Genomic DNA, 27632 nt, shown 5'->3' with positions numbered 1-27632 from the left:
TGTACAAGAAGCAGCTGATAAGCTGTTGGTGGTATATCCTGCACTCTTGACAAAGCTAGAAACAAAGTTCAATAACTACAGCTAGAGGAAAGGAGCCTGGAAAACAAGAGGAGCTTCCAGCGCTAAAGAAGAAACTCAGCACTTGCTAGAGGTATCTATCAGAGGCAACATCTGAAGCTATCCATTTGTGCGGACCATTCATCAAAATAGGGGAAGACTTGGAAGACCCGCTTACCCCAAACAAGAAAGAACATTCATGGTAAGTGCCCAGTGTTGACTTAGTTTGGGGCAGAGAATCCTACAGTAGAATATGTCTAAGCTACTCAGAACCTAGAATGGGAATTTGGAGAGTTATTTAGAAGACAGAGGGGCAGAGTGTGCCTGCCAATGGCCAACTCAGATGCACTGGAATCCATCTTAAAATGTTTAGTGAACGTCAAAGATGATTTTCATGTGGCTGTGCTGCAGATGTGAAGAAAAGTGTGAGTGGAAAATGCTAGGCTGCTGGAATGAGCAGCAATCACTTGTGGTTTTGGAAAACATTACACCTCATAGGCTTAGCACTCATAGTGCTTGAAGCTTTCTTCAGCACAAAGCTAGGTTGGGAAGAAACAACTCTTAAGGGTCCTGCAAATGTCTAGCTTATGCCACCTTTATGTAGAGTGTGAGAGTGTTTGGGGGCAAAAGGAAGAATCTGTTCTTGCATTTGGTGCAAAGCTAAATTCATTTTTGGAATGAATGGCAGACCCATGTGCATGACTCCTGTCTCTTTGTGGGACTGAGAACCTGCATGTTGTGTACAGTGGTACCTCGGGTTACGAACTTAATCCATTCCAGAGCTCCATTCTTAAACCAAAGTGTTCTTAAACTGAGGTGCACGCTTTCCCGCCGCTGGTGTTTGGCTTCTGTTCGTCTTCCGGGGCAAAGTTCGCTAACCGGAACACTTACTTCCGGTTTTGCGGGGTTCGTTGTCCGAAGCATTCGTTAACAGGGCTGTTCGTAGACTGAGGTACCACTGTACTTGGAAGGCTACCAGGGTTAGTAGGCTCACTGAATACCCTCTTGAACACTGAACAGGATGTGAAGACCTTGAAGATTGCTTGGAGGTTGAATGATAGAAACCTATGAAACTGAGGGTAGCATTTATCTTCCTTTGCTGCTGTTTGTCTGCTGCAATTCTGCCATGACAATAGTAATGAGCATGATTGGGCTCCTGTTGACATAATACCTTGGGTGACAGACTAGGCAGGTGATTTGTGGGGAATGGACTTGAGGGCCAAATTGGAACCTGGACTGGGCCTGTTTTACCAAAGGGGAAGTGATGTTTTCTATCTTTCATGTGACAAGAAGCTACTGTGCAAATATTAAAATAGGACAGTGATGTGACAGGTATGCTAAGGATTCGTAATATAAACCTATGGAGTTACATTACATGTCCAATGAATGCTGCACCTGAGAATAAAACCCATGCAATAGATGGAACTGTCCCTTTGTCCTCCTTTCCATTAATCTTGCCAACTGGAATCTCATTTAAAATGTCAGCAGTTTGGTGGATCTAAACATAGCTTCCTTCCTTAGCAATTTCTATTGGGCAGGGCTATAGGTCTTCATGTGTAATCATTCAAATAACAGTCTCTCAGCAACTAGCTATACTATACACAAGACAAAGTCCCATTAGTTAATTTGCTATATAGAAATCATTCAGTTTTATATTTGAATTATTCAAAAACTGATATTACAATATTGTAAACAGAAGAGATAGGCTTTAGCATATAAATTCAAATACATACCAAGTTCAAACCAGCTTTTATGGCAAACTGTCAAATACAATACAGACATTTCGAAGGTGACTGTACCATTTACAACAGAGTTGGTTAACTCACAACAGTTCTATAAACTTAAGAGCAGAATCCTTGGTATCTTTAGAGAGGCTTGATGATGGATATGACAACTGCCCCTGCTTTTTTAATTTCCTAATAGAACCCTGACAGATATTGGATCAAAACTCTGGAAAGTGATGTTATTTTCTTAATTGGAAAACTGATTTTGCTTTTTTCATTTGTGCTTTAATGTTCACAACCATATTCCACTGTCAGGGTTATTAAGATTTAGGTGCAGGAAGCATTCATGCAGATTAAAAGCATCTCATATGGTTAAAAGCATATAGTACCTGTTATTTTAAAAGGATCAGGCTGAAGGGAATTTTCCCAAACCCCTTCATCTAGCAAGTATGCAGTTTTAGCTCCAGTGAACTGGAAAGGGGGCAGAGAGAAGAGAAAGCTTCCTGCCAACTGGCATTAGTATAAAATGCATGTGCATCTGGCAGCCCATTTTACATTACCAAGTTATTTAAGTATACTAATCTCCATTTTCAAATTAACTCTGGCTTGGTGCATTTCAAAATTCACATCCCAGGCTACTAGGTTAGCAAAATAAATTAAAGTGAGAAATCAAGGGGAAGGAGGAATCTAAGCAACAATGAGTAAAAGCTTCTATATTTTGCTTGCTAAGTCTAGCTGCTACAGTATATCTAGAACATCAGGGATCTGGTTCCTAGAGATGGATGTAGAAATCCTGTCAAAGAGCAAAATGCTAATCAGAACTTTGTTGGAATACTGAGACTTTTAAATCCTATGTTTGTTTCTGTGGAAAGTAAGCCCCTCCAAGATTAATGGGTCTTACTTTCAACAGTGTGCAAAGTAAGTCTTGCTTTTTAGACAAAAGAGAGCAATAAGTTAGCTTTCTGTTTTATTATATGCATTTTACTTCCTGTGAATTGATTTGCAGCACCTGTCTGCTTGCATGTTTTGGAGTTAGCTTAAATTAGATTCTTGAGGAAAACAGCAGACTGCACTTCAGCTTAGTCTTTAATCATGATTTAAAATTTTGTCAATTTAAACAGTCTTTGAATAATAACCTTACACCTTTTTGTACTATCAGTGTTGCTTAGATCTCTTCCCTGTATTAGCAGGGAGGGGGTAGGTGGGGAGAACAGTAAAGTCTACACAAAATTTTATTGCAATCGTACAAGGGTGGGTACTGCAAAGGTGAATACAACAAATACTATGATGCAATTTTACATTTATTAAACTACAGTTCAAAGCACAAATTTACACGTTCTAAATACACTAAACATAGCTAATGAAGTCACACTTGTTTCCCACTGACATTTCAGATATCAGAGGGAAAGACAACTTTACAAGACTAACAGAAATCCTTAGTATAAAAACTGTACTTGTATGTAAACTGTTTAACAGAGAACCCAAGTGATGGGTTTCCATCTCAACTAAGTCATCCATTTTGTTGCATATTTCGTTTAAATGCTGAGGGACTGAGTGATCTGACAAGTTTAAATGTTGTTGTTTTTTAACCTTTACTCCCCCAGTGAATTGTAGTTGTAGCTGGTTTTGCCTGGTCCCAAATGATTTCAAGTTTCAATAATTCATTCAAGATTGTTCCATTTTAATTCCAAACTGGAATGTTGTGACCAGACAAGACTACAGACATGCAACTGCAAGGCTAATTGAAGCATTAGTTTAAGCTGCAATAGAAAAGCAGTCTTCAGGACTCAGCTGAATGCAAGAAGGCACAAAGAAGAAGTTCTTCATCAGTGTGTCAGAGGTGAACCCAGCATCTTGCATCTCACACCTGGAATGGAAAGCACACACAATATTCAGGCAAAATAGGGGAAGACAGATTTCATTTGGGGGGTTTTCCAAGCACTGTAGCACCGCCCTTTCCTATTTTGAATACTGTTCTAAACACTGCAAGTTTAGCAAATTAAATTGCCTAATTTTAGCTTTCCCCAGCCATTATGTTATCAAATATTCAGAAGAAAGTATAGATGGTACTTTTTGTGCACTTTTGATCATTATTCTTCATCTTACGAGCATGCAGTTGTACAGATGGTGACCCATTTAGGCACGATCACCAATGTGTGGGTCATTTTGGACCTGGAAGAGGGCATAACCAGGTGTGCTTGTGTGTGCTCTGCTGACAAAACCCCCACATGAAATGGCCGCTGCCTGCATATATAAAATCCCATCAATCTGCAAGACTGATAAAAATGAACTTAGATACCCAGATCAACCTGTTCCTTCTTCCACAAGCTGACTTTCCATTCACTTAATGCCAAATTATGTCCTGGCCAATTAGCAAGATGGACAAAACAAGTAGAAAGGGAAACCTGTAGCCCTCCAGAAGCTGGTAGTCCAACTTCCATCATCCTTGACCACTTTATGTTGGAATCTAACATCTGCAAGGCTACAGTTTGCCCACACTGGTGTGTTACCTATAGACCAAGATAGCAGTGCATGCAAGTGCAGTACTGTATACTGATTGGTTAGAGGCAGCCAGGCTTCAAGTAGCAAGGCTTGGGCTGGCCCAGCAAATACTTTAAGAGTCTACCCCAAGGAAAGAACTGTACCACTGTTGTGGTTGCACTGAAATACTTCTTTTTAGCACCTAAACTACATGTGACCTTAGCATGGGTATGAATGGACATGTAATTTTAAAAAATAAATAAATACGGATCTGCAAAGCTAGTTGGTCAGCCTCTACAAAACAAGAGCTAACACACATGCACTATCTAGATAAAATTATGCTTTATTGCCTTTGTATCTTGTGAGATCAGTTGAACACAAACTTTACACTGAATTGGAACATGGGTCTCCCCATGTCCAAATCTAGCACTCTAGCTATTGTCCTGACTCCTCAGTTAAAAGTGAGCATGTGTTGCCAAGTGAAAAAGGAAAAGCATCTGGGGGACGGGCTGCAACAATTTTCAGAGGAAGTTTGGGTTTCTCAAAAGTTGTACACACATTGCTGAGATGTCTATGCTCTTAGAAATAGCTCACCTTCCTTCATAAAATATTGAACATAGTGTTTTGTCAAAGTTAGATTGAATCATAAAGTACAACACAATATAAACTTACCAGTTACTGATTGACATTATGTAGTAAACTGGTGGCTTTTGGAAATCATTAAAAGCAGATTGTTCACCCAAAGCACCAGAACCCATATTGTCAAAGAGCAGCCAGTCTCCAATATTCAGCTCAGGGAGAAGACAGTTTTCCACAATTTGATCAAGCTCATCACAGGATGGACCCCAAAGGCTGCTTGCAAATAGAGGCTCATCTTCCTTGTATTTCTGCATGAAAACAGTTCTGACAGTTAGATTTAGGTTTATACATGTAGGATTCTACACATACAAAAGCAATGATAATTTCATTTGGTAATATAGGATAGCAGCTTATAGTACATAAAGGTGCTCTTACCTTGTGAACCTCTGGAATAGTAGTCAAATTCTCAGATAATTTGCGTGCAAAAGAACCATAAACACCATCATTCATGTAGTACATGAAGACTGGTTCATCACTCCTTATTTGTTCCACTGTAACGAAAGATGTTACATTTTAGTAACAGTTTCACAATAAGTTTCCATTACAACCCTTTCTTTAACAGTTGCCTAAGTTTTTCAGGAGCATATGGAACATGCATATGAACAAGAAACATAATGAAGGAATATCAGATATAAGATGTATCCTGAGACAAATATGAATCATGACCTGGAACATTCTTAAGATTGCACATTAAATAAGATAGATAGATTCTTCACTTAATTCAGTCTGAACACAAACATACTGCAGAGGTATACCCTCGGTCTGCCATACAAATTAGCAGTACTATGCACATCAAACCCTGAAGTCTTAAAGCTTAACAAAAATTGAAATGTAACCCTCCAGGCAAAACTCTAAGCCTGAAACAGCATGTTTCTATGGAAACTGAAAATATGTTCTAGTTTACAAATAGTAAAGATTTTTTCCTCCTGAGGGCTGAGCCCTTACTGATTCAAAAAAAGCCAACTGTCTTTTAAATTGAAACCAGCTCAAATACTGGAAGAGACACGATACCTCAGGAGATGAAAAAGAGAAAACAGCAGCCTGGTGAACTCCCAATGTTCAAGATGAGATAAACCCCCCATTCTCACAGCTGCCACCAGGACTGACCAAAGACCATCTTGTTTCAAGGAGAGAAATTTAATTTTTAGGAGTCTCCCCCACCCCAATAGCTTATTTTTACTGCTTTCTTTGATTGTTTTAAAATATTGGAACAATAAGCATTAACAAACTGTTTTGTGTGGTTTCCCTTAAAGGCTATATATATATAAATAGTGGTATTTATATATGGCCTTTAAGGGAAACAAATGAAATAAACAAAAGCTTCTCAGCAACCTAAAAGAGAAAATAAGCTATTAGATTAGAGGCTTAATTTTTGGCTAGCATCCAAAGCACTGCTGTTGTTTCTTCAATCCTTATGCTGATTTAAGTGCGGAACAGGTTTTGCCTACCTTTAGAGAGAAGAGGTTTGTCATCTTGAACAGCTTTCTTGGCAATGATATTAACTGCTAGAGTAAATGCAGAAGAAACATAATAGCATCCAGGCTCCGCAATCACGATCACACCAGATTCTTCAGGAAAGTAGGTATCAAGTAATGGACTGACAATATGATTAACCTTGAAGATAGAAGGGGAATATCTATTTAAAAGCCTGTATCAATTTATAATTTACAACTTTAGTTCAAATTTTAAGTCTGTTCCTAGATAAACGTTTGTCAAGTTGAAAGCTAAGGGGAGAAACGGTGCCACTCACTATCACAACTTGGGGAGGGGGGAAATCTGAACCAATCAAGTTGCTTAGTTCGTCTGAATTTTACCTCAGAATAAAAAGGATACATGATGTATTATTGCTGGTCTATTAAAATCAAGTGAATTGTATAAATTTTAGCACATTACCGATAGAGGACTACAACTGCTCCTATCAGGCTGTTTTTCCCAATGTTCAATCCTACGAAATATGATCTTGTTTTCAAATAATCTAGGTCTATTCAAAAGCAGCCATCTAAAATCTTGGGTAATTTGAAAATAATGGTTGATTTTGCTGTGATATTTAGACTCTTGCAGTTTTAAATTAGCACAATTGTGGTGTGTTCCTCCTCTCCTCCCTCTCAGTGTGAACCTGTATCCAAAAAACATTTTAGGTCAGTCAGGTAACTCACAGCATGTGGGTTGCACAAACTGGAGAACCAAATCACACACATTGCTTTCTCATTTGTGCAACTAGACCAAAATACACTTGCAGCAGTACTCATATAGCACAATATCTTTTAGAAAGCACTGTAGCAAAAACAGGTCATACAGATGCACATGTTACTATAATAAAATGTGACTGGGACCCAAAGATCTGCTTCTACATATGGAAATCTGCTTTCCAAGTTTAGAGTGGTTGTTTTCCTCATTGGGAAAACCGGGCCACCTTCTTAGATGCATAGCACATATGGATACACAAGCACTGAGAAAGTTATGAAGTTATAAGCAGAGTTAGCTAAACTGTGCAAAATATCACTTGAACAAATCAAAGTGCAACTACATAAGTTGCATCTGATCTTTCATCAACAGTTCCTTGGATCCTGGCCTGCATGCTATAACTTCTTATCACTGCACAAGTTCTTCCAAAAATATTCATTTTAAAAAGCGTCAGAAGCTCTGTAATATTAAAACTTGCAAAGTCCTTTTTGGATGTAACAAGAAAATGTGTTTTACTATTGTGCAAACAAGCCTCAGGTTACTGTGTTCCCATCTCCAATTTTGATGTAGCAACAAGTTCAGAAACTTTTGTTTTAAAACTAATCAGTGCTCTCTGTTATGTTTGAACCCAGAGGAACGCTGATTATTTTATACTTTGGTTTGGTTAAACAAGCCAGGATCAAACCAGTCTGCCACTCTTATTTTCTAAGTCAGCCTTCCTCAACCTGGTGCTCTCCAAACGTGCTGGCTGTGACTGATGCAACTTGTAGTCCAAAATTATCTGAAGGGCACCAGGTTAAGGAAGGCTGCTCTGTATCCAAATATAATATTGTGAACTCAAGTTACAATAATTGAATTGGAACTGAAGACTATAAATCCACCCTCCATCTCTGTGTTAATTCTTTAGCTATTTCATACGTATATCCACTGCAAATGCAAATCTCAACTAATCGAATAACTAAATAAGCCAGTTTTATAGGAAAAAGCTAAATCAAAATTCATACCTCCTCCAGGTCAGCTTCGTAATCTGTGAAACCACCACCAATGTTCAACAGGTTCATGGTAAAGCCAAATTCTTCCTAAAATAAAAATGCAGAAAGTTTACTATCTACAAGGTATTAGGTACCCTTTTTGTTTTGTAATATAGACTCTTAAAACACTGAGCTCTTTTAACAAGACAAGGTGATTTATTTGTTACCTTTTAAACGATTATACAGTAAATGGCAACTCAACTAATTTTCACATATGTCAAAAACAAATAGCAAACGTATCTACAATTGTGTGATGGAATTATGTTGTACCTTGGTTCTCGAACGGAATCTGTTCTGGAAGTCTTTGACTTCCAAAAACCAAGGCTCGGTTCCTGATTGGCTGCAGGAGCTTCCTGCGCTCAAGTGGAAGCCACATCGGACGTTCGGCTTCTGAAAAACGTTCGAAAACTTGAACACTTACTTCCAGGTTTTCGGCGTTCAGGAGTTGATTTGTTTGTCAACTAAGCCGTTTGAGAACCAAGGTTTCACTGTACTGAACATATTCAACATGTAAACTTAAGTGTATACAAGTCCAATAATTCACTTACAGCCATATCAAACACACAGCGAGCATCAGAAATAGCATGTTTGTATACTTGAGTTTCCTTGCAAGAGCTTGACACATGAAATCTGAAACAAACAAAAAACAAAGACTAACTTTAGCTAAAAAAACCCTGCAGATTCTATGCAATTTACTCTGGCTTGACAAACTCACAGAGTTTGCAATAAATTTGCTTCACAATTCTCTCATTCTCTCAATGGCTCTCTGCACTTATTGAAGCCTAGACCATAAACATTATGACAATTACCCAGCCAATCAAATCTGTCTGTGTTCCATGCTAAGCATACTTAGAAAAAGCTTCCACTGAAAGCAACAGGATTTCTTGCTAATAAATATGGGACTTATACAAAGGTTAAACAAGAAGGAGTACAGTACAGTATTAGCAAAAGAGATCTCTCTACATTACTGAAATATCATTCAGCATTGAAGTTCTACTCCCAATCCTCACTATAGTTTTTTGCCCAAAATTATTATTTATTTATTAGTATTTATTGAATTTATATACCACCCTATAGGTAAAGGTAAAGGTACCCCTGCCCGTGCGGGCCAGTCTTGCCAGACTCTAGGGTTGTGCGCCCATCTCACTCAAGAGGCCGTGGGCCAGCGCTGTCCGCAGACACTTCCGGGTCACGTGGCCAGCGTGACAAGCTGCATCTGGCGAGCCAACGCAGCACACGGAACGCCGTTTACCTTCCCGCTGGTAAGCGGTCCCTATTTATCTACTTGCACCCGAGGGTGCTTTCGAACTGCTAGGTTGGCAGGCGCTGGGACCGAGCAACGGGAGCGCACCCCGCCGCGGGGATTCGAACCGCCGACCTTTCGATCGGCAAGTCCTAGGCGCTGAGGCTTTAACCCACAGCGCCACCCGCATCCCACATACCACCCTATACCCGGAGGTATATTGACACTTGAGGCAGGAGACCTCTGTTTTCAGTATAATCATCTTCTTGGAATTAGATGCTATGGCTGTCTAATATTTGCTACTAGGGACATGGCGTTATATAGTTGAGACTATGGGAAAGCTGTAGAGAATTGCTTTGCTCTGAATATTGCTTGTTGCCTTTCATACATGTATTTCTAAACGTTTACCTTTTGTTTGAAATGGGTTTGTCCTATCAAGCCTTACATGTTAAATGACTTTCATCTGCCATATGTATTCAAATTAGGTGGCCCCCTTTAGGAACTAATTTACAGCCTTAAACTGAAAAGGTCAATTTTATCACACAGAAAATGCATGTACTGTATGTACACCATATATAGGACAAACTTTTAAGGATAATTTTCTAGAGGCCTGGGAACTAATATCCCTTAAGAGTTCAGTTTCTTTCTCTCTCTGGTATTAATACTTCCCATATTCTCTTCCCAAATATTTGGGTGCACAGAAACAAGACACTGTATTATATAGCATTTTACTAATATGTATGAGATATAATTGGAAGCATAGTTATGAAACACTGTGGCTACTTTTATAGACATTCAGGATACCTTCCTAACATGAACATTTCAACATTTGTGACCGCATATACCATTCAAGTCCACTGCTTTCCTCTTTCACATTGAAAAGAGCAGCCAAGTGAAGGGAAGATGAGGGAGAAAGGGCATGATTACTTACTTAACACCAACTATTTGGACATTCAGCTCCTTAGCACATTCCATGAGGTGCCGACAGTTCTTCAGGGTGGTGCCAAACTTCATGTTCATCTCTTCCTCTCCATTAATGTCTTCTGTGGCAATATGAAGCAAGAGCCTAAGAGAAGGGGAAGATGATTGGGGCACAGTTGGTTTACAGCAGCATCAGCACATGTGAAGCCTGAAGACTGTCAGAAGTATGTTGATTATGTTGCCAATACTCCAGTTCCACCGATGGACGAGTCAAGGGAACCTAATAAAAATAATCCTGTACAGAGAGAAAACTAGCAATTAGGGCCTAAATATGGAGTCAAAAAGGATAAGTGGTTTGGAAATGCAGCAGCTAATAACTGCTGTAGCAGAAAACCTGTTGATTGCTGTAATAAAAATACATTACCTTGGATGTAATCATGGCTGTCATAAAGCTGCTCAGTGACAACTTCTTGCAAAATGTGCTGAATGTGGTTCACTTCACATGTAACACTAAGTCAAACCATAGCCCCTGGAGAGACAGTTACAGCTGCTCCTTCTCCAGTCTTACAGCACTGCTGCAAGCTAAGGTGTGGTTTGGTGCAGCATGCCATCCACACTCAGGCTCATGGTTTGGCTGGAAGAGATGAGCTGTAAACCAAGAACAATCCTTGGTTACAGCTTGTGGTTTGTCTGGGCGAGATAAATCATGAACCACTATTTAGACAACATACTAAGCCAAACCATAGCTTAGCTTCATAGCAGGAGCAAAACAGCAAAGCAGCTGCAACTGTCACTACAGGGGCCCATGCAGCCACAGCAAGCTAATGGTTCAGCTTACCTTTACATGCAAGCCACGTCTATGACTGGGTTTTGAATACTGTTTGCTTGATAAAATATGGCTGATTTGAAATAGAAGGCATCCCAGATTTTCCCTCCCGCTGGGTACTTTTTTGAAGTATTAATTCCAGTTTTATTAGCTTCACTGCTTGCTTCCTCCTGTAGTAGTAGCCAGAACAGGCTGGTGGGCAGCATTTCATTTGAAGGTAACAGGACTTACACCCTTACAAGAAACTGGAACTTAACTTGATGACTGAGAACATAATGAGTCCTTGGTTTCTAGAAAGATGGGTCGTTTCTTGCAAACCTGAGCATCAATTAGCTGCTAATATTAATCAAAGGAGATACAGCCATTAATTTCACTCTAAATGTCTGTGTAACATCCTTAGGGCCAAGTCTACCAAACCTTACTTTGGGAGCTGGATGCATTAATAGCCTTGTAAATGTCATACTCCACAAATGATTGTGTTAGTCCTCTGCTGATTCAGTTAACAGAAGTGACTGCATGGTCAGTGCTGGGTATCAGAACGAGTGGGAAGCTAACATCTTTATATTTTCCAAGTGTGTATTATATTGCCCCAAAATAAGGTCCACAGCACTCATGCAGATCTGCCCTTAAAAACATGCAACTGAAGCACTATATGTTATCCTTTTTCTTAAGGATCAATATACCTGATGATAAAAGTTTGGATCATAATATGCATTAGTAGTGTAGGAGCATATAACATATATATGACATTTCTTGAACGCATGGCAATCACTGCCCTATTACAAGAATAAACTCCAGCAACTTTTTTTACACAAAGATTGACAATGAGGAAGGAGGTGCCCAATTGCATGACACATTTACTGGATGAACTCTTCTCTCAAGGCCCAGGAAGTCTGCCAGAATATTAAATTACTGAAACAATCTAGAGATTGACATGCAGCCTTCATATTCTGTTATTTCAAAGGGGCATGTACTTACCCACTAACTGCCTTATCTGTTTTAGATAATCCACCGCCATACATTTGTTCCTCCTTCATGCTGATGCTACCCCAAGTAAACTAGAAGAAAACTTGATGTGCACTTCTGGTGCAGCACCACAGTTCTGGCACGCAGCATATAGCAGCCTGTTCCAGATTTGTACTTGATTCCCCCCCCTGAAACATTCTGGAGCAGCTCAAGGGATCTTGAGACAATTCTCACAGATGGTGATCTGAACAAACATGTGATACATTTCATCATGATGCCAGAGTCCCAAGCAGAGAATGGTGTGTGTAAATACATAGATATATTCATGTTTTAATATCGCCAGCCCACATAACCCTGGCAGGAGGTGCTTCCGAGTCAAAAGAAGTTTTAAGGTATCTTGATAAAGCAATTTCAGGGTAAGTTAGTAGAATCTTCAAAAGCAAAAGCTTAAAACTATGTTGTCAAACACACCTAACTAGTATTTGGGTCATCAAGGTATACACTCTCAAGTTTTTAAGAGTTGCATGTTAGAACAGCCAAAGGAGACTTCTCTGCAAGAAGTATTTCAGAAGGTTATCCCTTTAGAGATAATTCATTATAAGGATATATTAAATTTAATTCAGTGGGCTCTGGTTCATGAAAGCTTATGCCATAGTACAATTTGTTTGTCTTCTAAGATGCCACAATAATGTTTTAAAATTGTATACTGTAATCCCAACTTCCCACAATGGTAAGTAAAATGAAAACATTTCCGTATACTTACTTTGCATTCGGATGGTTCCTAGCAATTTTCTTTAATTCGAGTTCACTGTCACATGTCAAAATGTTTACTCCAATTTTCGCTGCATATTTTATCTGAGAAGCTTGCTTGCAAGGATTTGTGAATATAATGTTTTCAGGAGAAATGCCCAGGTCTTGAACCAATGCCATTTCAGTCTGGGGGAAAAACAAACAAACATTTGAACAAGGTTAGAGGCAAATAAAGGTTGTGAAGAAGATTTAGAGTATATAAAGTTGGAATTTTTAAAATCACAATAGTGGTATTAAAAGGGGGGGAAAGAAAGTAATACCTAATGCAAGATTTGTTATCCAAAGTTACTTACTTTAAGTTTCCAACCTGTCCTGTCCCAAAGGCTAAGAAAATTCTACATTAAGTTGTTTATCTCTAGAAACTCAAAGCCAGGTGTGTGTGTGAGAGAGAGAGAGAGAGGGGGGGGAGGGGAGGCTTACAAAGTTTTGAAACATGCACATAATGTCCAAACAAGCTATGCAAGTTACGCTAATAAAACACGTCATTCTTAGTTGTTCTTAAGACATCACAATGGTATTTTGGATTCTTTTTATTTACTCCAGTTATGAGAGCATCGAAGTTGGGTACAAAAATCTCAGTATGTGGAAGGTTCATAGGCTGGAGAGGAACCACAGTTCAGTGGTGGAGCCCATGCTTTCCACAAAAGTCCCAAGTTTAATCCCTGGCATCTCAAGTTACAAAGAGACCTTGGAGAGCTACTGTCAGTCAAAGCAGACAATGGGCTAACTGGAGGCAGTCTGGCATAGTATGTGGTAGCTTTCTATGGTCCTAAATAATATAATATGCTTGCGGTATCACACACCTCTGCATAGCAGTGATACGGTCAAGAATGCATTCCATATCTCTCCCCCCCCCCAATATTAAGATGTTTAAATTCCAACTTAAACACATCCAGGGTGGTTTACAAAAGCTTTAGAATATTAAACCCAATACAGCATTAGAATAAAGTAAGACACCAAATGAAACAGACAACAGCACAAGCATTAAGAATAAAGAGGCCAGGCCCAGCCACTGAATGTACCAGAGAATACAATTGTCTTCATAAAACTGGGGAGATGAGCTGGCTCCAGCCACCGGCCTGAGAATGAACTGCAGGGAGTTTGCTCACCCCTTATCTTCTGTAATGAACACTCTGCTCCAAATGCTAGTTGGCCTACAATCACAGCAGTGAGGGGAAGGTCATTCTAACCTTTGCAACCAGCCAACGGAATGTTCCTGGATTGTTTGTTTTATTGCTCTAATCTGTTGTAAGCCACTTTAAGAATATAAACACACAGAGACATATGAACTAGCTTCCATCATGCCTAGGAGGTGGGTACTCCATACACAGGACTATTTCTAGTCACCAACCTCCAAAGCTCTGGCGGCAGAGGCACATGAAGTGGAACCTCCGAAACTGTTCTTAAGGAGTGAACAAGCTCTTATAGACATCCTCTACTAGAGGTTTAGGGTTCAGAGCACCCTACCCTAATGTCGTCCCCTCCATGTTGTGGACTACAGCTTCCACCAGCATGGCTGTGCTGGCTGAGGGGAGCTGTAGTCTTAAACCTATGCAGGGCACCAGGTTGGAGAAGAGTTCTTTAGGTAAGATGTCAAATACTTACTTTGCTTGAACATGCAAACCCAGTTCCAAGAGCTGCCATTATCTCAAGTACACCTACAGTGGAGTTACATTTTACATTGTAAAATGGCTTTACTGGTGCCATCACATTCTGCCAGTGGATGTGCTGCTTAATCAACTTTCCCAGATCACCAACAAAAAAAGTATTGTTTCCAGTCTAGGAAGAAAAAGAAAAACAGTGAATCTACAGTTAAAGACTACAGTAACTACAAAGATATACAGTAAGCAGCTGGCAGTCATAGGAGGCATTTTCCATTTTGTTAATTACTGTCCCAGACATTTTGCCTCCACTTTCCCTGGGCATACCATGAAAATGTAACCTTGTTTTTGAACATTATTTGTGGTTGAAACGCCTCTAAATCTGAAAATCGGCAGTACAATGTCTAAGCCAGGTAAGGCTGTGCAAGTTATGAACCAGTGTCTAGAGATGCAGCAGTGGCCTGGATAAGGGCCAATAAACGGAGCCTAGAATCCTGGCAGGACTGAAGCTCTATGGCTGTGCCATTTCAGTGTCTAGGAGAAAGGCCAGTTTCCTCCTTTGGATGGAGCTTCACTCACCCTAAAGGAGCAGCTATGCAGTGTGGAGGTAATACTAAGTCCAACTTTGTCATTTGAAGCACAGATAAACCTCAGTGGCTAGGAGTGCATTTACCAGCTGCAACGGTTCCTGCATAAATTAACTGTGGTGGTTCAAGCAATGGTAACCTCAAGGATAGACTACTGTAACACACTCTATGTTGAGCTACCCTTGAGGCTGGTGTAAAATTCTGAATGTAATACCTGTGTTAATGGAGCCTCACAGACTGCCAGTATGCTACCAAGCTACAAATTCTTGCTATTAATCTATAAAGACAGACATAACCTGGTGTACTTAAAAGGCTGCTTTAATCCCTACACCCCTGCCTAATATTTGCGAACTGTCACTCAGACAAGTCTGACAATTGTGCATTTCATATGGTGGTAATGGGGCTAAGGAACTCATTTAATGAAATCAAGCTAGTCTCATATGTCATAGGTTTTAGGTACCATCTTAACACCACTATTTTAAGCTAGCCTTCTCATCAAAATGATTGTTCGTGATTTTTTTTCAGATGACCCATTCTTTACTTCTGTTTCTTTAATTTATTTTACTTCAATGTTACTCTTGTGTTTTTTGCTTTTAACTGAAGTCCTGTATAACTGCATGGATTTATTTTTTGAGTTCGCGATATAAAAAATAAAATAAAAATACTGAAAATGGAACACTTACAACAGTATGTTCATAAATGCAGTTGTCAATGACATCTCCAACATTTACTCCTTCATCCAGTAAGCCAATGGAGTAGTTTGCATCCTCAAGAAATCCTTTCATCTCAGCCGTATTCCGCAAAGCCGACAGTCATAAACCAAGAAACACAAGGGATGGGCCACAAAGCCTTAGATCCGGGTCCTTAAGCTATGCAACAAACTGTTTGACAAGAGAAGACAATAAAAAAAATTACAATCGCAGCACAGCCTTTTAGAAAGCTTTAATTTCTCCTTCCCCACCCATGCTCTCTCACACAGAGACCAGGGGGCTATCAATAGTGTAAATATGCTGCTTATTTAAATTTGAAAGCAAAGCAACAAAGCTAGGTATTCAGCAAAATTGGATTATAAATTGGGTGGGCCTCCTGCAGCCCTTCGACTATTTTCATGCAAGGAGCCCAGAGGGAGAAGGGGGGAAACACAGGGGGCAGGGAGAGGGCAACAAACAGGATGCAGTGATGGAGAAGGAGGAAAAAGCCCTCTGCAAGTAATAATTTCCTATCTCTGGCAAGAGCAATCTGTTTCTTTCCTGACCTGATGCATAGTGAGAAAGGAGAGGAGGAGTGACAGAAACAGAGAGGTAGGGGCAGAAAAGGGATGAGCCCCCGCCACCCACTTTTGGCTCTATCCCCACCCATTGCTGTCAACAGATTACCACTGAGGGAATGCTGCCTTCTACAGAAAAGAAGTTCCCTGCCCCTAGCAAATTAGCACCCCATGTGCTGGTTTTCCACTGCAGAAAGCTTTTTGTGATTTAAAAAAATGTATTCATTATCTGTGGGAAGCAGTAGGCATACAGAAAGACATTTTGCCAAACCTTTACTTTTACATTAACTTTTCTCCTTAATAATCTCAAACATTAAGAGGTCAGAGCCACTTTTAAAATACTAAAGCCATTTAGGGGGGAGGGGGGATCATTTAATTACGGAGTAGGCTAGCATGCAAAATAAATGTACCAATGTAATATTGACATGTCATCCAATAATAATTCAATTAAACAATGAACGTATGTTTACTTAGCATGCAAAATAGTTATTTGAAGTTCTTAAAGTGTTTGATGTGCGCACGCACACAAACCCCTTAAAGCTCCCCTTAAAGTTGAAGGAATGGGGGGTGGGAAGTAAGAGAAACATTTCTCTAGACTTTTCTGGTCTGCTGGCTAAAGAACAAACCTCCAATTAGTCTACTCCAGTTCTCTCATTTGGTTACACCTATGTCTCACTTGTCTTCCAAAAGGGTGTTGGGGAAACATGTGCACACCAGGCAGGTTCTCTGAAGAACTGCCTGTCCCAGAGAGCTATGCTGACAAGAGTAAGGTAGGTTTTAGTCCCGGAGGCAAGAGCTCAAGCGGGTTTTCTCCTACAGCTGTCAGCTGAAGGTGGAGACCACTTTTAATAAGAATTTAAAATTATACCCAGACAAACCAATTTTAATTAATACCCTGTTCCTAGTAGGGTCCATTATATTTAACGTCTAATTGACTTTTTCCTCAATAAAACGTTTTATAGCACAACTTCAAGGTGCCTATTAGTCAGCTCTCTCACACACGAACAACCTGGGTGTGTCAAGGCTCTTCCAAGTTTTGGCACACCCCAAATGTAAGTATATTTGTGGTGAGCATTTCTATGAAGTTGCATGGTTAAGGTTTAATTCACTAGTTATGATTAAAATATTTGTACACAGCAGAACAAGTCTTATTGCAAAATAAAAGCTTAGAGTGCCTAGGCACTACACAATCATTAAGGAAAACAGTATGGAATGCCAGCATGAAAAACTTTTAGGTTGCCTTAAAGATGGGCATCAATTCATCAGGCAAACATTTAACAGCAATACAATTTATTGGCAAGACAAATATGAGAATCTACCCAACTTTAGAAGATTTTAAAATCAATCAATTTAATTTTGACAAGAGGCTACATGTGGTACTAAAGAAACAAATGACTAACTCCAAGGATCATACAGTTTGATCCCAGCATATCAGACCTGCCTATAACAAGGAAAATACAAAGAACTGAGGAAAAGCTGTCACAAACACGGAAATACAGTCAATCATTTTTCTTTTGAGTAGATTATTTCTTTCAAGAGATTAAGGTAAATTTGAGGTGTACTGGGTTGTTCTAAGCTCTCGTTTCAATGCAACTCTAATAAAGGGAAGGCTGCCAAATCAAAGTATCATAAGAATTAAACATTCCAAATCCTCAGTGACTGAAATAAGGAAAGTTATTAATCTTCTATGAAGGCAAGGCAAGATTACAATTGCATTCATAAACAAAGTAGTTCACAAACTCTCCTTTTCCAGCACAGTCTACCCTGCAGCCAGCTAAGCCCAGGGAAACCCAAAGTACCACATGGTTCAGTAGTTGTGCAGCCTGACAAGGCTGCTAGTCTTTGTGACAACATGTGAAACAGCTTCCAAGCTTCAACTGCTTCAGCCAACCAGTTGCAGCAGTTACAGATGAGACAGCATAAATAGTAAATTTGCCAGGATTTAACTACTAATAAGGATCATGTGGGTGCATTTCAGCATGATTTGAAATATCACACCTTCTGTTCTATATTTCTCTGCAGATTATCAAAGCATTTCAGAGTATCAAACAATAAGTAATTAATATAGGTCTTCTTCAAATGTAACAGGCAAATCATAGTTTGGCTGCTGAGAATAGTTTTCAGACTCAGTTCTTCCTTCCAGGTTTCAGCAAAGCATAGTATGCTGTAATGTCCAAAATCAGGTACACTATGTTTGTACAACCCATAGTTGGTCTCTCAAAGTTAAAACAGAAATTTCTCATTCTGATTTGAAAGCCAAACTACAGCTTGCGTAAACCACATTTTGCCTGATTTAGTCATGAGAGCAAATTACATTTGCTTCAACTAGAAAAAAAGATGGTGGGAATATGAACATGCAAAGAAGAGGATGATGATGATGCAAGAAGAAGAAATATACAAGTTTGAAACCCACAATCTCAATATATCTAAGTCAGGTCAGAGCTAGGCTTCCAGCCAGGCTAGTCAAATAGGCTGATTCAAAACACCAACAATTTAGCTAAACGAAACAAAACCTGCAAGCATAACTTTTGTTTCAAGTCTATTTGACAGATTAGTCTTTTTAAAATTAAGGTGACATCCTCTAAGTTTTGCTTGAGTTCTGTCTTTTTCCATAATAAAATAGAATTACTGCTTGAAGCAGCTTCTCTTATATTAGTACACAAATGCAGCAGCAGGTTGGTATGTGGTACATTCTTTTGCAAGAATGCTGTCTATTATGTAATGGGACATGCTTCAACTAGTCATGTTTTTTTTATTTCAGTAGTGTTTAATCTAAATTATTTTTACTTCCAACAAAAATGATAACCAGAATATATTATGAGAAGATGTCTGATAAGGCACCAAGTTTGCAAAACCAGATTTTCTGCTGTGGTGATACAGAACTATAGTAGGGTGCCTACCATCCATTTCTCTCCTCTATAAACTGTAACTAGTACAAAGCATACAAAGACATGCCTTGGAGGATGTGCTCTACAAGTGAAGTGCTGAAGTGATTTAGCAATGGGTATTTACATGTAACACATCAATAAGACGATTAAAGTGTATTCTAAACAGCCATTATCTCCCAATTAGCATACTGAGGTAGGTTACAAATGAACACAGAGGATTTATAAAAAGGATGCCCTTAATTTAAGGGAAGGCATCTTAAGGTCTTGATATGTAAACTCGTACAAACACAGATTAAGGCCAACAGCTTTTCTTGAACTAAGATCAAGCTTTCACACATTTCCCTATCATTTGGAACAATTCATAAAACAAATTCCAGAAGGGAAAACTTAGTGAATTTACAAGTGCACAGCTGTAAAAATAAAGGAAAAGACTCACATGGACAAGTTAGGAGATGGAACCCTACTATCATCAGCTAGGTTCCCAAGGTGGCTCAGCGTTGAAGTCGAACTGTTCCCGATAAAGCACTTCTCCTAATCCCTCTGGATAGTTGTACACCTGGTCAGAAAGCTTGCCCTGTAAGGGGGGGGTGGAGAGGAGAATATCCATTATATATTCAACAGTAATGTTGCAAGTCCAGCTTTACAAAACCAATCTTCAAATACACCCATCTCAATACAGCAATTGTCCTTAAGAAAAAAACAGGAAGTTTAGCATACAGTACAGGATTTGTGCAGAGGTTACACTCTGGACCCCCACACAAGTTGGTGGGGCCCACATAAGCCCACCCTGCCCTGTCCCGTCCCGTGATGTTTTTGAGTCACTTCCAGGTTTGGCACAGTCATGCACATATGGGACGTGCCTAAAATGGTTGCTGCCTGTATGTTTAGATCATTGATAAACATACATTCAGGTTAGAACACAGACTGAGAAGGCCAATTCAAACTTCACCAGAATTGTACAACATTCAGCTTGCAGTATGAAGGCTCCCAGGCAGTAGCAGTTTCATAGCAACTACAAGCCAGAAGCATAAATGAACATGCTGACTAAGTACTAAAATATTTAGCTTATCAACCATTTGTTGTCAAACTGAGTTCAGGGAGCCTTGGGGATCAGCAGAAGAGCTGTCCTGACCAACTCTGTTGCCACTATCAAACTTCCCTTACAGTATTGAAGCATGAGGAAAGTTTTGTGTGTTCTGCTCACGTGGCACAATAGATCTGACCAGCACTTTGTGTAAACAAGGTAATAAAAAAAGGAAACCAGAGTTCTATACTGTGGAAACTACTTAAGCTCTGAGAAAAAGGGAAGAATGAAAACAAAGAATTAAGATAAGTGATGAACACACTTGCACATCATCCAAGTTCAACAAGAAGGAACAAGTTTAGATTAAAAATGGAGACTGAATTATTAAAAATGGAGAACTGCTACTGAGTAATATTCTCCAAGGGAAATGCTATGACAGAAAGATGAATACTGTACATCTTATAGAAAACATATAGAATGTAGATTAAATTAGCAGAACCTCTATTTTTGTAACTTCTGGTTGATGGAAACATTTTTCAAGGAAGCTAGTTACAAATAACAGCTCACCTTACTTGAGACATAAGTTGGACATTAGATGGCTTTTTGTGTACATATGTTTTATGAACACTTGCTGAGAGAAAAACTACGCCTTAGCAATTAAATTACTTGGTGTAAACAGATCACTTTCATCAGCAGACCATATGCTATGTTGACAACTGCATCTAGACTACATTTTAGAGGAACAGTGACATTGGTACAAAGTCTATAAAGTGGTACCTCGGGTTACGAACTTTGCCCCAGGATGAGAACGGAAATCGTGTGCCAACCCTATTAGCGAAAGCACGCCTCAGGTTAAGAATGGACCTCCAGAACTAATTAAGTTCGTAACCCGAGGTAGCACTGTATCAAGGGAAGGGACCCTGAGGATCATCTAGTCCAACCTGCTGCAATGCAGGAATACACAGCTGTCCCATACAGGGATCAAACCCACAACCTTGGCATTATCACCACACTCTAATTCACGCCTTGATCAAACAAATATTAAAATCTTACAAATGTAAAGTCTTACAAGAATCACAATCACCTAGGCTATAGGCACAACTTCAGGTCCAAAAGAGAGAATCTTCTGGCAAGAGCCGGGGAGAAAAGTGGCAGACTGAAAGATCAACAGCAGCAAACTCCTGCCCACAATGGCTCGGAATAGGAATCCCTCAAGGGCAAGATTGTAGAGCAGGGACATAATGGGCTACCATACTCTGTCAACACCCAAAACCTACATGAAAGTTTGAGCAGAGGCAGTAAGGAAGCCTAAAACTAGTACTTGAAGGAAACCTTCACACTACACATTAAATCCACCAACAGACTAGCTTGTGGGCACATCTTGTTCTAGGGACAAGGTCCAGAGACAAGCACAACACTGGCGCAAGTAGCCAGCTGTGGGGAAAATAAAGAACCCAGTCCCTGTACCAACAGCTGTATAGCCCACTAAAAACCACAATTCAAGTCTTTCAGGTCCCCAAATAGATGCCCTAGTGGTAGTCCTTTACTTAACAACAATATTGTCCAAGGATGGCAATAGCCTTCTGAGGCAATCGGCAGACAAGTGAAACAATTCTATTTCTCTTCTGTTCTCCAGAACAGCTGGGCTGCAGGACAATGAGCAGCCACAGGAAAAAAATGTATCTGCTTTGAATGTGCATCTGGTGGAGGGGCAGTCTGGTGCATCTGTTCAGTCTGAGTCCTTGCAGTCATCTTTCTATTCCTATCCTTTCTTCACAGTTATTCTTCATGTTTCATCCAAAAGGACCACACTGTGCCCCAGTTAATCCAGACCTGGAAAGGCATAAGTACCCTCACCATTCTTGATACAACATTTGCAGGACTCATCTATTAAAAAATGAGTAATCCAGCAGACTACCCTAGCTCCACAGAGCAGAAAAAAATTATTCTGTGTTGGTCCAATTTTTTATTTCCCCAGCACTCCTAAGAAGCAGGCATTTATGAGGACAGGACTATATTGGTTGTGCTTGGCATCCAGACATGAAAGCAAGTACTTCACAAAACTATGCAGAAATTCTATGTATTCATCCTGTAAACCTCTTTTAAGAAGGTTTCAACCTAATGTCTCCAAGGGGCCCAACAAGGATCAAAATGGTCCAAGATGGAACAGCTGGTTGTTTAGTGCACTCCATACCCTCTGGCAGAGGTGGAAGTGAATACACCTATTCTAATTGAATCAGATCTGGTGTGTATACTTTATCAGATTGGAACACACCTTATGTTCCCTTGCATTCTTTACACCTTTTAAACATACCGTGAAACTCACTCACCTCCATTTCTACCATTTTAACTGCTTCAGGTGAGTAACCATGTTAGTCTTTAAGATTCTATAGAACAGCAACAGACTAACAAACCTATGCATCTGATGAGGTGGTTCAACTATTTCTTATCCCATAATACATTTATTAATTCTTTAAAGTGCTACAAAACTTTGTTTCACTTGTACCACATATACCTAAAAAAATCTTTCTATGTTACATTTGGAAATAGGAGACTGATTGAATATTTATGTCACAATATATCTTTCTCACATTTGTGCCCTGTTCTCTCTGCAAAGAGATTTATTAGATAGCCACCAAGAAGCAAGTTAACCAGAACGAAGAGACTAGCACAAGTTCATGTGGTGATGAAGTTCCTTACTAAGTGGGTGCTTCCCCTGTTCAGCACTATCCACTTAGCTCTTCTAAAACAATCTAAAATAAATATTCCTCCACTGTGTCCACAGGACTTCGCAAAAGTTCAGTGCTATCATGGCTGTGAATTAGTCCTTTACCTCCTAAAGGATATTCTTTCCTGAAACTCTAAAATCTATTGTTGCCAACACAGGTTATTTTATACTCCATGCTTATGCACATAACTACCCATTTAACAAAATTTACACACAACTTAATCAACACAACACACCTGTAAGCAGTTTATATAAAACAGCATAACATATTTATAATGACATACCAATAAAATCAACAAGCTTCAAAAACAAGTTCACACAATAAAGGCACGTGTCTGGGAGCCACTTTCTCAAGTACAGTTGTGTTGCCTTTTTCATTTTAAGGTGTGTGCAAAGCAGCAGTTCCTTCGCCACAGATGAGCTCTTCGCGTTTTCAAGCCATAAAGCAGAACATCCGCCCCCCTTGGAGTGGGGGCGACCAAAAAGGAGGCCGAGTAGCCGATCATCTGCATGGCTGAACTGCCTTGGTAGTATCAGCAACCCAAAGTAAGCTCCCATTGTGCGCCACCAAGAAGCCCTGCAGCTTATTCCAGCCGCCGCCGTAGCTCCCGCCCGCCTTCTCTCCCACGTCTGCCGGAGGTGCTAGGGAAAGCTCAGCGGCTACGGGCTTCCCCGCGGGCGGGATACTCCAATGCGCCTGATGTGGGCGACAGCAGCAGCTCTCTGGCGAGGCTGTAGCTGGGCAGACAAGGGAGGGGAGGGGCTCGCACTCCGAAGAAGCGCATGGGGCGGGGGATGCCGTGTCGCAAACCGTAGCTGCAGCGGCGGCAGCAGCAACAGCATTGTTCACACCATGGCAGGAAGCGAAGAACTAGACAGGACCAGTCCAGACTGGAACAGACCCTCCTCCCCCTGCCAGCACGCCATGCTTCGCGGCGCAACTCCGCGAAGACGCCGTCGCCGCAGGGCTGCAGGAGGGCGCTCGCAGCTGGTCGCCAGCGCACATGCAGGGAAGGAGGAAGGGGCCCCGAGGACGATCGCGTCAGCTTGGTCACAGCGGATGGTGACGCTGAAGCAGCAGCGGCTGCTCCAGCTAGCCCGAGCCTCCAATGACAGCGCTGCCGCCGAAAGGGGGCTGCAGGCTGGTCTGGCGAGACCTGCGCTCTTTTGAACTGTCCCTTATACTGGCGCCAAATATGTGCAGGATCCTCTGCATTTCAAAAGGCTTGCTTTCCTGCCCCGCGTGCAAAGCCCGACTCCACGCCTTTCCCTGTACTTCTGCCGCATCCCAAACTACGCAGTTGAGATATACTGTAATGCGAACACACTGGACCTGTACCATGCATGTTGGAAAAACACACTGCGATAAGTATATGTTCCCATAACACCTAAATCTTGGTTCTAATGCATTAATTGTGTTAACCATTAATTGTGCTGTTTTGGTCAGAAAGAAGCAGGGAGATAAGGTATTACAAAAGGTACTTTTCCGGTACCAGTTCAAAGAACGTTAGAACAACTCTGGAGACCAGGGTTCAAATCTTCACTCAGTCATTAAGCTTACTAGGTGACCTCTGACAGTCTTTCATTCTAACCATCCTCAAAGGGTTCCTGATGATGATGAAATGGGGAGGAGGGAGAACCATGTATGCCACTTTGAGCTCCTTAGAAGAAAGATGGGGCATAAATGTAAGCAAATGAACATTGTCGGACAAGTAAGAGGTAGCAGTTATTCCATATTAACAGATGGCCAAAGTTATGATCCTGTACCATTCAACAGCTAAGAGCTTTTCCCACTGTCTTCCCCACAAAGAAAAAGGAGATGTTTTGTCACATTTGTATCCTCTTCAAAGAACTCAGCAGCATTCATAGAATACTCATCCCCCCCCCCCGCCCCAGAAAGTAGGTTGAGCTAGAAAAACTACAACTTTCCCAACAGATGAGCAAGAATGTGGTCTTTCCTAAGTTCAAATAACCATTCCAGCCTCTGCTGGAGGCATGGGTGTCAGATATCCAAACAGTTCCACCTGTGTCACTTCTCCGACATACGAAAAAATATGTACAACTCTTTACAAACTTTCTAAAAGCCAAAGTGTGCCAGAGACAAACCACATTCCCCTCAATGATGTCAAGTAGAGTAGTTTGAACCAAGAAGCTGCAACCCTGCCACCTTCAAATCAGGACAGATTTTCCCAAATCCTTCCACACATGCTTAGGGACAAACTTGCAATGCTGATTGCCTGTACAGACCTAGGGGTTTGTGTTTATTCCTGAGTATTTAAAAACAAAAATGTGTGTTCTTGTACATATTGTGCAAGCATCTGTCGGACCAGTAGGAATATTTAAGAGACATGTGCCCCAGGAGAATTGCAACAATTGAACAGGACAGGAGGTCTTGCTTCATCCCATTCCTTGGTATACTAGCATTAAGATATGTCTTAGCACCAAGAAAAAGGGCAGCTCCAATAATTCTCATCCAGCCATGATGGAGATAAATTACTTGTTCTTTGAAGAAAGCAGCAGTAATATTAGTGTCAAATTATGTTACCAACAATAAACATGGTATAGCCACAAACAATGGGTGCAAAATCATTTTGAGGCAAACCATGGCAGATGTTCTACATCCTAGGTAAGTGACACCTGTCATGTTCCTCCATTCCTGTGGCCTGCACCACTTCATACACCTTGGCAACTGCTTACAGGCTTTGACAAAAGCAGCTGGTTCCCATTCAGAGACACGTTAGGGCAGACATGGTAAAATCATCAGCCACTCCTTGCTGACACCATCCACCCATGCAAAGAGGGCATTAAGGGTGGCCTTCCTTGCTCACCAGGCGCACGAGGAGGAAAAGCCCTTAGGTTAGCGCCAGGCAATAATACAACCCGGAAAGCTGGTCACAATTCTATACACACACACACAGCACACCTACAGATGAAAAAGAAGGTGGGGGGGAGGGAGAGGACGACCTCTGCCATGTCACCAGCTTCGAATGACTCCCTTCATGGTCACGAGGCCTAAATGCCCCCAGCCAGATATCCCAGAGCCACATGAAGGCTTCGCTTTTAGGGACTGAGGCAACTCACCATTGCCCACCCCCCAGAGGGCGGCAGGTGACAAGTGACCAGCCGGCGACAATGGCCACTCCGAGGGGATAAGGAGTCGTCGTCGTCCTCCTCTCGCACACGTCAAGCGCTGCTTCTCGCCACCGCGGAGCCTTCGGCCTCCTGAGCAGCCGCCCACCCCTACCTCCACCCCCCTCCATCTCCAACGGCAGGGCGTTAAACGGCTGCTGCTGCTTCCCGCAGCTTATCACCATGAACTGACCCAGTTCTGAGGCAGCCATACACTCACTCACTCACTCACACAGGCGGTGGCAGCCTCCCACTCCCCTCCACAGGAATCCGCCATGTTAGAACAGCCGCCGAGGAGCCCCTCTGCCATGTTGTCCTCTGGGCTCCCCGCGCCTCGGTTCCGGGCCTCGTCCGCCGCCGCCGCAAATGCCCGACTCGCGGGGGAACGGGGCCGCCGAAGCCCGTCGGGCGGCAGCCCCCTCCCTGCCTCCCTCCCTCGCACGCGAGCGTCCGCCATGTTAGGAGCTCCTCAGCCCCGCGCCTCCTCTCTCTCGCACACCGCTGACCTGCTCGGGTCGGGGCTCCTTGGCCGCCCTGAGCGCGGAGGGAAGAAGCGGGGAAGAGCGCACACTCGCCATCCTGAGCGAGCCGCCGGTGTGAGAGGGGTGTCCGCCCGGGGGAGCTCCCTTCTGGCTCTTCCCCGGCCCGCCCAGGAGCTCGGCTCTCTCCCTCCTCTTCTCCCCGCCTCGAGGGGGAATAAGTGTCGCCTCGGGGCTTGGTGTAATGGGAACCCCCAAGAGCCCCGAAGCGCGCTATAATGGGGGTGGGGAGGCATCTTCTTTACCGGGCTCCCAACGGATCCAGACCTACTGACAGCGCGCGCGCAGAGCGCGACGGACATCGCTCTTTCCTCGCGCCTCCTTTCGGAGCAGCTTTGTGCCGAGGAGTCACCATCTATGGCGCTCGCCGCCTAGCCAGTACCGAGGAGGAAGGAGACTGTCTCCCCCCCCCCCCCGCCTCTCTGGATCTGGCCGAGGCCGAGGCACCTGCGCCCGGTTCCGCCATCACCCGCCTCCGCTGGGGCTGAAGGTGGATCTGGAAAGGCCCCCGCGCAAGACAAGGCAGGGAAGTAGAGCGCTGCATAGGGTGGGTCGCGTCCCCCTTTCAATACACGTATTCCCCCAATAAATAATCATAATCATATATAGTAGGTTAAGTACTCACGTGGGACAACGGCCCGAAAGATTTGGTAAATCGTCTTCTCTTTTTAGGCGGAATTTTTAAAGAGGGATGTGGGAACCTACAGCAGAAATACGGGAGGCGGCAGCGGCGCCTTCCAGGGCCATAGGCTGCCGGCGCGACCAGAGAAAAGAGCGCAAAGTTGCGCCGAGGCTTAAGAAAAAATAAGAGAGAGCGCACACAAAAATGCGAGGAGGCGCGAGGGAGGCGCGGGGCACAAGCCCGGGAGGAGAGGAGGAAGGCAGGCGGGCGGGCAAAGAAAAAACACGCAAGACGGGAGACGGCGCGGCAAGCAAGATCGCCGAAGAGGGAGGCAGGAGGAAATGGCAAAAGAAGAGGAAGAAGGG

The 27632-nt window shown here is 41.9% G+C and overlaps 1 protein-coding gene across 2 annotated transcripts; it reads right to left on the bottom strand.

The window, feature by feature from the left end:
* Positions 1 to 1678: 1678 nt before the first annotated feature.
* On the bottom strand, positions 1679 to 27632 carry AZIN1 (antizyme inhibitor 1). 2 transcript variants are annotated; one of them, XM_053395489.1, is made up of 12 exons: positions 27271 to 27632; positions 19662 to 19799; positions 15754 to 15951; positions 14488 to 14661; positions 12836 to 13008; positions 10291 to 10425; positions 8665 to 8746; positions 8090 to 8164; positions 6350 to 6515; positions 5277 to 5392; positions 4935 to 5149; positions 1679 to 3648 (listed from the first exon to the last, which is right to left on the bottom strand). In XM_053395489.1, exons 3-12 carry the CDS (start codon positions 15853 to 15855, stop codon positions 3537 to 3539), a joined length of 1350 nt encoding a protein of 449 aa, XP_053251464.1. In that variant the 5' UTR covers positions 15856 to 15951; positions 19662 to 19799; positions 27271 to 27632; the 3' UTR covers positions 1679 to 3536. The 2 variants fall into 2 exon arrangements, with proteins under 2 accessions (XP_053251464.1, XP_053251465.1); XM_053395490.1 differs by lacking the exon at positions 27271 to 27632 and adding an exon at positions 23262 to 23649.

Source organism: Podarcis raffonei, chromosome 7, assembly GCF_027172205.1.
Source record: "Podarcis raffonei isolate rPodRaf1 chromosome 7, rPodRaf1.pri, whole genome shotgun sequence".
Lineage (NCBI taxonomy): Eukaryota > Metazoa > Chordata > Lepidosauria > Squamata > Lacertidae > Podarcis > Podarcis raffonei.
Note: the sequence above shows the minus strand (reverse complement) of the source record. Positions and strands in the feature narration are given on the sequence as shown.